The sequence below is a fragment of the Hemitrygon akajei genome, chromosome 5 (genome assembly GCF_048418815.1).
Source record: "Hemitrygon akajei chromosome 5, sHemAka1.3, whole genome shotgun sequence".
In the NCBI taxonomy this organism is placed as follows: Eukaryota; Metazoa; Chordata; class Chondrichthyes; order Myliobatiformes; family Dasyatidae; genus Hemitrygon; species Hemitrygon akajei.
In genome coordinates, this window is record NC_133128.1 from 149,240,158 (window position 1) to 149,251,916 (window position 11,759).

General features: G+C 39.0%; 1 protein-coding gene across 4 annotated transcripts in view; it reads left to right on the plus strand.

The window, feature by feature from the left end:
- Positions 1-11,436, plus strand: part of LOC140728302 (uncharacterized protein C2orf80) — a 40,841-nt gene extending 29,405 nt beyond the window's left edge. For 3 of the 4 annotated variants that reach the window (XM_073046841.1, XM_073046838.1, XM_073046840.1), the window contains 2 exons: positions 684-768; positions 6,137-8,083. In XM_073046841.1, the coding sequence (XP_072902942.1) occupies positions 684-768; positions 6,137-6,279 (228 nt within the window). In that variant the 3' untranslated portion in view covers positions 6,280-8,083. Of the gene's footprint in view, positions 1-683; positions 769-6,136; positions 8,084-11,244 lie in introns of those variants that run through there. The other variant, XM_073046839.1, reaches the window with a different exon arrangement.
- The last annotated feature ends 323 nt before the right edge of the window (positions 11,437-11,759 follow it).

The following is an 11,759-nucleotide window of genomic DNA, read 5'->3' on the forward strand; positions in this document are numbered from 1 at the left end:
GTATTGTAGATTTGAAGTCTGCAGTGGAACTGGAACCTACTGTACAAGCCATTTTGTTACAGAAGACAGGTATGGAAGACCGCAAAGATCTGAATATCATTTCCAATGATACAACTTCTCCAATTGTGTTTAATGTTGTTACAATCATGCATTCAATTACTACATTGAGAATTTTTTTTCCTTTGTATAAGTGCTTAGTAAATACACAAAATAGCTGTAGATCTGATGATCTTATCATCTGGGACTATGAATCCCTGTTATAAACCCTGATTGCCACTTTGCTATAGCTCACAGTTAAGGAATTTTACCAGACATCTGAAGAAAGGTTAATCCAATTTTTATTTACTTCACTCTGTGGGATAGACAGCGGGAATCTAAAATTTGTCTCCTCTAAGGAGCATGGTGCAATGTTGCAATTGTTGACAGCAAATAATGTTTCTCCGGGTGTTGATCTTTGATTCAACTATATTAAGTGTAGCCTAACATCACTGCCCTGATTAGCACAAATACTAATAACTGGGACAAATCCATTTAAAATATTGGCAAATACGATGGTAATCTGCCTAACTGTGTTGGTTTAGCAAATCTGATCTGTAATTTAAAATTCACAGTTTATTGGAAACGGTTGGAATGTGTGTTTCAGAGAATGCGTGATAGAGGTATTGTTTCCTTTTATCTTCCAGGGACATGTTCAGCCATCTAGTTTGTCCATGCATCCTTTTGCAATGCTGACTGCAGCCTGTGCAGCAGAACATGCTAAAAGATTGAGTGAGTGGAGTATATCTTTTTATTTTGAAGGTTGAGCTACTTAGTCTTTTTCCCTCAAGTTCTTCCCAGGTAATTTGTACAGTAGGATAGAGTCGTAGAGTTATATAGCATGGAAATAAGCTCTTCAACCTCTTTATCCATGTTGCCTTGCAAGCTAGTCCAATCTGCTAGTATTTGGCTCATCATCCTCTAAACCTGTCCCATCCATGTACTTATCAAGATGGCTTTTAAATGTTGCTATGGTACCGAATTCAACCATTATTTCTGGCAGCTCATTCAAATACACACTGTCCTTGATCTCTCACCTCTTAACCATATCCCTTCTCTTTTTTAGCGCCTCTTCCCTTGGAAATAGACTATGTGCATTTACCCTGTAATGTCCCTCATGGTCTTATCTACTATTACGTCACTCTCCTACATTATGGGGCATAATGTCTAGTCTATTCAACGTCTCTTTGTAACTCAGGCTCTCAAGTCCAAGCAGCATCCTGGTAAAACTTTTCTGCACCCTTTTATAGGTTAATAACTTTTCCCTATGACAATATGACCAAAACTCCAAGTGTCGCCTCACCCATATCTTACATAACGGAACATGACTACCCAACTCCTATGCCTCTACCACACCCGTGACTCTGCTTTCAGTGAATTGCACACGTGTACTTCTGTGTCCTCCTGTTCCAACACACTCACCAGTGTCCTACCCTGGTTCATATCTAAAAATATAATACCTCAAAATTATCTAGATTAAAAGCCATTTGCTAATTTTCAGCCCACATAACTAGCTGATCAAGATCTCCCCACCAAATAATTTTTATTAACCTCTACATTATCTGCAACACTACCTGTTCTACTGTCATCCATAAAATTGTTAACCCTGCCCTGTAAACCACTAGACACAGGCCTCCAGTTTGAGAAATAACCCTCAACCATCACCCTTTGCTTCCTACCACTGACCCAATTAAGGAACCAATCCACCAACCTCCTGTAATCTAACCTTACAGTCTAGCGTGCCATGAGGAACCTTATCAAAGGAATTGCTTAAATCTATATAGACAGCAACTGTTGCTCTACCCTCCATACCTTCTTGGTTACCTCCTTGAAGAATTCCAAGTGATTTGTCAGACACAAATTCCACCCACAAAACTGCGCTGATGGTCCTGAATCAGGCCTTTCTTTCCAAACATTGGTACATCCTGTCCCTCAGAATCCCCTCCAGCAATTAACCAGCTGCTGATGTCCAAGCCTGGAGTTTCCTGCCTTGCCTTTGCTACCCCTTTTGAACAATGGTACCACATTAGCCACTCCTCAGTTCTCCGCAACCTGTGGCCAGGGTTGAAGCAAAAATCTCTGCAAGGGCCTCCGCAATTTTTTCTCTATCTTCTCACAGGGGTCAAGAGTGCATTAGAATTCTGATAATCTGCTTTCCAATTAGGAAATCCCAAGAGTTTGTCATGTGGCTCTCCAACAGATATTTTCAATGTTCCCTTTAAACTCACGTGGTCCTTTTGCAGTGTTCACTTTAATCTTACCTTGAGTTCACTGAAATGCCAGTGAGTAGCATGTAAAAAAATGTGAATTAATGTTGTTGGGTTATCAATAAAATAACATCTGATAGTCTGGAAAACCTGCTAGTCTGGTGTGATCAAAGTCCTAAGCATACGAGATTAACAGAGTTTTATTTTATTTAGATAAATAACCAATGCATTTTTTTATTTTATCTTCTAAGCTACTCACTCAAACTGGAAACAGTTTGAATATTAATTCATTGTATTTGGACATCAGTAGCAAGATTAGAATTGATTGGTGTTTCTGATTGTTGAGTTGTGAATCTTCCTAATCCATTGTAAATAACAGTTAAGTAACAAAGTTAGTGTGCATTTGAATCACTTGAAATAAGATAAGGTGAGGTTATTTGTGAAATGTATATCAAAACGTACAGTGACATGTGTCGTTTGCTTCATTGACCAACACAGTCCAAGGTTGTGCTAAGGGCAGCCCGCAGGTGTTGCCATTCTTCAAGCATTAACATGCCGACAACTTCCTAACCCTAACCTGTACAATTTAGGAAAATGTGTGGAAACTGGCGCAGCCGGATGAAACCCACACAGTCACAGGGAGAACGTACAGGCCCTTACAGTCAATAGCGAGAATTAAACCCCTGTAAAGTGTTACCCAAGCTACTACACTACCATGCTGCCCTCTAGTGGCACAGTAGCCATAAGGGGGCAAAAGCAGTTAGTGAACAAGTGGAACAATCACAACAATTTAAAATGGTTACTTTTGCTGTCCCCAATTGTCATTTAATTTCTTTATTTCTCAAATTTTCAAATTTCATTTCAGCTCAGATTTTTGAATTATCAGTCCTGCTACATAACCACTGAATTACCCCAGCCCTAACATTAGTTTAATGCTTTAACATTTGTTAGTGTTTCTTCCAAAGGATTTAATTTTCCATGGTACTCAAGACAACTTCATTGATAAGTGTCACAAAGAAGACTTTGACCAGAAAATTAAGTTGATTTAGAATAGATTTCATTCTGGAAATTAGGATTTTAAGATTATTTATAATAGATTGTTCTGAAAATTTCAGTCATGATGATATACATAGGTGACATTGGATCAGAAGATATTGAATCCTTGTGGGTAGAGTTAAGAAACGCTAAGGGTTAAAAGACCCTCATGGAAGTTATATCCAGGCATCAAAATATTAGCCAAGGCGTGAGATACACATTACAACAGGAGATAGAAAAGGCATGTCAAAAGAGCAATGTGATGTAGTGATGGAGGAGTTCAATATGCGGGTACAATAGATTAGGAAAATTAGGTGTTGGATCCCAAGAGAGGGAATTTGTAGAAAGCCTATGAGATGAATTTTTAGAGCAGTTGTGGTTGAGCCCTCTAGTGGAAAGACAATTCTGGATTGGGTGTTGTGTAATGATTATGGAGCTTAAGGTAAAGGAACCCTTAGGAGCCAGCAATCATAAAATGATAGAATTCATCTTGCAGTTTCAGAGGGAGAAGACAAAGTCAGATGTGTCATTATTACAGTGGAGTAAAGAGATTACAGAGGCATGAACAGCAATGGCTAGAGTTTCTGGGAGCAATTCAGAAGGTGCAGAATGGGTACGTTCAAAAGATGAAGAGGTATTCTAAAGGGAGGATGAGGCAACTGTGGCTTAGAAGAATATTCAAAGACAGCATAAAAGCCAAAGAGGGAGCATGTAATAAAGCAAAAATTGATGGGGTGTTAAAGAATATTGGGAAGTTTTTAAAAAACCAATAGAAGGCAACTAAAAAAATAAGAGAAAAGATTAAATATGAAGGTAAGCTAGATAATTACATAAAAGCGGATACCAAAAGTTTTTTCAAATATATGAAAAGTAAAAGGGAGGCAAGAGTGGATATTGGACTGCTGGAAAATGATGCTGGAGAAGTATTAATGGGGGACAAAGAAAAAGTGGACAAACTTAGTAAGTATTTTGCATCAGTCTGTAGAAGACATTAGCAATATGCCAGAAATTTGAGAGTGTAGAGGGGCAGAAGTGAGTGTTGTTGCTATCATTAAGGAGAAGGTGCTTAGGAAGATGGAAGGTCTGAAGGTGGTTAAGTCACGTGGATCAGATGGATTGCACACCAGGGTTTTGAAAGTGCTAGCTGAATAGAAAGTAGAAGCATTACTAATGATCTTTGAAGAATTACTAGATTCTGGAATGGTTCTGGAGGACTGGAAAATGGCCAATGTCACTTCACTCTTTAATAAGGGAGGGAAGCAGAAGAAAGGAAATTATAGGCCAGTTAACCTGACTTTAGTGGTTGGGAAGATGTTGAAGTAATTACTAAGGATGAAGTTTTGGGGTACACGGAGGCCCATGATAAAATAGCCCAATGTCAGCATGATTTCCTTAGGGGTAAATTTTGTCTGATAGATCTGTCGGAATTCTTTGAGGAAATAACAGGTAAGGCAGACAAAGGAGTAGTTAGTCTCCTTTGTTTACTTGGATTTTCAGAAGGCTGTTGACAAGTTGCTGTATCTGAGGCTGCTTAACAAGATAAGAGCCTATGGTATTACAGGAAACATACTAGCATGGAGAGAAGATTGGCTGACTGACAGAAGCAAAGAATGGGAATAAAGGGGCCTTTTCTGTTTGGCTGCTGGTGACTAGTGGTGTTCTGCAGGGGTCGGTGTTAGGACTGCTCCTTTTTACATTATACTGTATATCAGTGATTTGGATGGCATAATTGATGGCTTTGCAGCCAAGTTTGTGAATAATACGAAGATAGGTGAAGAGTTAAGTAGGTTGAGGAACCAGGGTGTCTGCAGAAGGACCTAGACAGATTAGGAAAAAGGGCAAAAGAAGTGGGAGTTGGAAGATAGTGTAGGGAAGTGTATGGTCATGCAATTTGGTAGAAGGAATAAAGGCATAGACTATTTTCTATTTGGGAAGAAAATTCAAAAGTCAGTGGTGCAAAGGCACTTAGGAGTCCTTAAACAGGATTCCCTAAAGATTAACTTGCAGGTTGAGTCAGTGGGATGGAAGGCAAATTCAATGTTCGCATTCTTTTCGAGAGGATTGGAATACAAGAACAAGGATGTAATGCTGAGGCTTTATAAGCCGTTGGCCAGAGTGGGAGTATTCAGAGGAGTTTTTGGCCCCTTATCTAAGAAATGATGTGCTGGCAGTGGAGACGGTCCAGAGGAGGTTCATGAGAATGACTCCAGGAATGAAAGGGTTAACATATGAGGAAAATTTAATTGCTCTGGGCCTGTACTTGCTGGAGTTTAGAAGAATGAGAGGGGTTTAGTTGAAACATATCAAATATTGAAAAGTCTGAATAGAGTGGATGTGGGGAGAATGTTTCCTATAGTGGGTTAGGACCTGAAGGCACTGTCTCAGAATAGAGGGACTTTCATTTGGAACAGAGATGAGCAGGAATTTCTTTAGCCCGAGGGTGGTGAATCTCTGGAATTAATTGCTACAGATGGCTGTGGAGGCCAAGTGATTGAGTATATGTAAAGCGGAGGGTGATAGGTTTTTGATTAGTAAGGGCATCAGAAGTTACAGGAAGAAGCAGGACAATGGGATTGAGAGGGATAATAAATCAGCCATGATGAAATGGCATAGCAGCCTCAATGGGCTGAATGGCCTAATTTCACTCCTATGTATATGTCTTATGATACTCTTGATTTCTCTCCATAAACAACGATATATTTATTATCCCTGGAAATTGGTTACATATGAGCAGACAATATCTATACCGATTTGTACAAGTTGCAACCAGAAAGTTTAAACAGCATGAGTATCTGAATGGTATATGGCAGTGTAAATCATTTATTTAATATTAAACTGCCCATATTTTTTCTAAATAGGTATAAAACTGAAAGTTAGGAAAACTGCCTCGAAGCAGAACTCTCTGAGTCCTCCTACCACAAGTCGAGAAGTTGGCCAGCCTCAGGACAATTATAGTGGGATTCAAGAGAATTCTGTATGTACAGACAATACAGACATTTAAGGAATAGTAAGTAGTGTGGGTGAGAGGAACAGCAATTGTTATTAAAAGAATAGACGTCAATTTTTGGATGAATGAATATCAGTTACTAATAGCTTGGAAGAACTTTGCTGAAAACAAGATAAATTGCTTTGTTATTGAAAATATTGTGCAAAGTAGGTTGGCATGAAAGTTTGTTATAATTGGACTCAAAGTATTTGAAACCCCAGGCATGCATATTTTCAGGGTTGTGCAGACATGCATTGTTACGCCTTAGAGTGGAGACTTTAGAATCGTTAAAACTTAAACACAGGAGGAGATATCTTTGTTCTATCATGGCCATGCTGCCCAAAAATAGACTCTAGGAAAATCCATTTCCCAGTTCTTTGACAATAGACAATAGGTGCAGAAGTAGACCATTCGGCCCTTCGAGCCTGCACCGCCATTTTGAGATCATGGCTGATCATCTACTATCAATACCCGGTTCCTGCCTTGTCCCCATATCCCTTGATTCCCCTATCCATAAGATACCTATCTAGCTCCTTCTTGAAAGCATCCAGAGAATTGGCCTCCACTGCCTTCCAAGGCAGTGCATTCCAGACCCCCACAACTCTCTGGGAGAAGAAGTTTTTCCTTAACTCTGTCCTAAATGACCTACCCCTTATTCTCAAACCATGCCCTCTGTTACTGGACTCTCCCAGCATCTGGAACATATTTCCTGCCTCTATCTTGTCCAATCCCTTAATAATCTTATATGTTGCAATCAGATCACCTCTCAATCTCCTTAATTCCAGCGTGTACAAGCCCAGCCTCTCTAACCTCTCTGCGTAAGACAGTCCGGACATCCCAGGTCTTTGGTCCATAGTTCTGTTAATTATGGCTTTCAAAATGGTCATGCAGTATTCTTCATAAATGCTGAGGTTTCCTCCCTCCAACACTCTTCATATTAGTGATGTCAGTGTCTCAACTGTGTGTAGTTTAAAATTGTCTCCGCATTGATACTCCCACCACACATTTCCTACTTCCCTCTAAACCTTCTACCAAATAACTAAAATAGTATTCCTCAGTTATTGTCCTCACAGCAGGACAGATCCATCCTGTTTAATCAGTTGCAGATAATTTGATGCTCACATTTTCGATCACAAAACAAAATTAATTTGCATTAGAGATTGTCATTCAAAGCTTCCCCTTTGTAATAGACTACATTTCCATAATTAAGGATATTTGAATGGATCAGGTTAACAATGTGGTTTTATTTGGTGATCATTAGGTAATCAGCACTATGCTGCATTTATTGAACCAAGTTGATTGGTAGCTTGACTCACAAACTTGAAAGAAATTGCTAATTCAAGAAGCTTGATAATTCCAATGTACTTAAGTGTATTTCAATTAATGGCTTCATGATCTAGAGCATAGGGGCAATATTGACTGATCAGCGTTATTGATATCTGAAACCTGATTTTGGAAAATTAAGTGAAGCATGAATGTGAACATAAAATGGGACATTCCCACTGGATGTGAATTTATGTACAAATGAACACTGCATGAATACTTTTATACAGTATAATTAAGAGGGTTATACTGGTTACTGGTTATACTTAGGGTGCTGCAATTAAAATGATTTTGTGAGAACTTGTATACTTCTATCTGTAAACAAGTGGCCAATCAGGAAAAGACAATACTATATAAGAAACTGGATGCTAAGGAGAGTTTGAATAAAATATTGATTTTTTTCATCATATGTAAAAAGCCAAAATGAAAAAGTTAAACTTCAAGGTTTTACTCTTGTTTTTTTGGAGTTAGAAGCAAATTAAAATTGCAATGTGAACATCTCAGAAAAACACATCATTCTTTTGACTAATATTAATGCTGTTGCTTTTAAGTTATTATATTGAGCTCCAAATATTCTTTAATATTCTTGAAATAGGCTTGCAGCCATAGGTATTGAAGATGGGAGAGATGGGTAGTCTTAGTTGTGTGAGATGTATCTGGAATTGGATGCGGTATATTCAAGCTGTAACAGTGTAGTTACAGTATTTACATCTGTCCAATGACACGGAAAGCTGCTCAGACATGTCCTATGAACTGAAAAAGCAGGACAAATCCAACCAACTAGTAATTGCCTAGTCAGTCTACCGTCAATCTTCAGCAAAGTTTTAGAAAGAGTAATATACAGCGCTCTCAAATGGCACTTGCCGAACAGCCTGCTCGTTGAGGTCCAGTCTAAGTAATGCAACAACCATTTAGCACCAGTCCTCATCACATGCTCAAGCTGTATTTGGATTGAAGAGCAGAGTTCCAGCGGTGAGGTGAGAATGACTGCTACTCACAATGCTGTAGCATTTAACTGAAATAACATCAAAGAGCTCTGGTAAAATAAAGTTATTGGGCTTCAAAATGGAAACACTTCAGTGGTTTGATTCATGCTTACAGTAAAGTTATGGTTATTATTGTTAATGAAGGTCAATAATTGTAGTCCCATAATCAATATGGGAATTGTTCAGAACAGTATCCTGGGCCCAACCTTCCTTCCATTACACAATATGAAACAATGACATTAACCTTCCTTCCATTACGCAATATAAAGCAATGACATTTGTTCATGATTGTCCAATGTTCAATTCTATTTACGGCTCCTCTGTTAATGAGGTGATGCTACATGCATGCAGCCTTATCCAGAAGGTTTTGGTTTGGACTGATAAATGGCAAGCAACATTCAGCCAGAAAGTGATCATATCTAATAAGAGAACTTAATCAAATACAGTACCTTTCTATTCTTTGTTATTACCACTGAGGTCTCCCATAGTCAGTATCCAGGGATCGATATTCATGAGAAATCCACTTGAACCATTCACATAGCTACTGTGACTATGAGAGGCTGAGTATCTTGTAGTCAGGAACTCACCCCATAATCTCCATGATCTGCAAGGCACAACTCAAAAACATGATGGAATACTGTGCATTTGCCTGGGTGGGTGCAGCTCTAACACCACTCAAGAAATACAATACCATCCAGGAGATGATAGTCATTACTGTAAATCTCCTCTACTACCAACCACAGTGCGGATCATCTCTGAAATGCACTCGAGTTTTTGAACCAAGTTACTCCGACAGCACCTCTTCAACCTGTGATCTCTGCACCAAGGGAGACATGCACAGCAGCTGATGGAAACACCACCAGTAGGCTCCCCATCAAATTGCAGACCATCTCAGCATGTTGCCATTTCTTCATCATTGCTGGGTTTGAATTGAAACCCACCCCAACAGTAACGTGGAATACATTTTTAAGAAATGTATTCATCCCAAGAAAAGAATAAATGGAAATAATAGAAACACTATGTTATCCATGCACTGTATGTTTCCTGTCTAATTCCCGAAGGAATGTAGTAGAATTAACCAGAGGTGTGAAGTGAAACAACATAAGATAGGAATTACGATTGATGATCCATTTTCTGTTTCTAGATTGGTTCTGTGCTTAGAGACAGTTCTTCCGCATTCCTCTCCCAATCTTTGGAGCTCACTTTCTTAAATCTTTAGTTTGAAATTCATTCCTAGATGCTGTGTAAACCACCGTAATAATTGTGGGCCTCTGAAGGAATGTCTGACTGGCCCTTCATGTATGCATAATAGCAAGCATGTTTTGTGAAAAGTGCTGAATCATTCTGAGCCAACAATATAGCGTAAATTGCTGCCCATGATCTCAGCTGACCTGCAGTTAAATTAAATATGCAGTCAGATTAAATGTACACCAAATCCCTAATGAGTAACCACAAATATTACTTTAAAAATGAAACAAAACATTCACTTGCACTTACTTTATTTAGATGAATAGGATAATCATTCTTACACAATCTTCCCTGGCAAGAATTTCAGAAGTGCAACCAGCCCCATAAAAACATAAGACATAGACCAGTATTAGACCATTCAGCCCATTCCATCATAGCTGATTTTTTTTTATCCCTCTGAATCCCATTCTCCTGCCTTCCCCCTTTGACGCTCTGACTAGTAAAGAAACTTTCAACATCTGCCTTAAATATACCAAGTGACGGCCTCCACAGCCATCTGTGACAATGAGTTCCACAGATTCACTGCCCTCTGGCTAAAGAAATTCCTCCTCATCTTTGTTCTAAATGGACATCCTGCTCTTCTGAGGGTTATGGAGAATAGTGAAGGAGCAGTGGCAGTAGAGAGAAGGGGACCATAGGGAGGAGAGAGAAACAGAGAGGAGAAAGGGATGAGAGGGTCAGGGACTGAAGAGAAGTGTGGAGTGGAAAATGGAAAAAGGGAATGTATTTTTCCAAGTCAGGAGCGTATTCTTTGGCCATTGACTTGAAGCTGCATTTCCACCCTTCTATCTCTTTTACTACTGCACTCCATTTCCTTTTCCCAGCCACAGTTCTTGCAGTCCTCCCTATCTCTTTCCTTCCAGGTCTCCTTTCTTCTACTCACTCTGTTTCCTCTACTTCCTCTCTCTTCTGACTCTCTCTCTACCCTGACAAATCCTCGCCTCACTTTTTCTCTGCATCTTGACTCACAGCACTCTGCCAAGGGCAAAGCATTGTCCTCCTGTAGTGTTCAAAGATATCGATGTTCTCTGAAGTTGAAATTCTGATTGTCATGAATTATTTGAATTTCTCAACAGCCGTAGTAATAGTTATCACATTCAAGATGTTGCAAACATTATGTTACATTAGTTGTAATTTAAAGATGTTCATAATTAACACAGGAAGTGATAAAACTTTGTAGATTTCTATTAATAAACTGATCAAAATTCAGCATTTCATCCTTTATAGTGTTTTATAGTATAATATAGTATTTTGCATTATAGTTGTACTTCAAAAATGTTTTAAGTCAGAGAAACATTCCCTCAGAGTTAGAACCATTTCTTAAGGGATTAATAAACCATGTGTACAAGTTGGACTGAAAAGGGTTGACAAGTATGAGTAAGAGTAGAGTGCCAAAGTCATCTCCTCTAACTCCTTTAACTAGCAGGTTCCCTGTCAATCACCAATGCGAGGAAGTTTGCAGATGATGGAAATCCAAAGCAACACATGGAAAACACTGGAGGAACTCAGCTGGTCAGGTAGCAGCTACAGAAAAGAATAAGCAGTTGATATCTTGGGCCGACACCCTTCTTCAGTTCCCAGTCAAGGTTGTTTCCCATAATTTTGCTTCCTTCCTTACCTTTGGGTCGAAGTTTCTAGAAAAATGTAATATTCTTTTCTGAATTTACATAACTCATTGGGAAGTTTTGGGAACTTTGTTAAATTATTGTTTGAATCCATGTGTGACCCTTTCTCAGATCACTTTATCAGGCATTGCTTAGTCACCCTGGAGTCAAAAAGGCTTATGCAAGAATTATACACTAAAATAGCAATTCAATATGAAGTAGGATATCACCACCCCCTTAGTCAACACATTGGGTCTAGCCTGCTTCCTGGAGAGTACCATTTCCTCTCCTCATTTCCTTCTAATTCTGCAGCTTATTATTTCTTGCACATTCA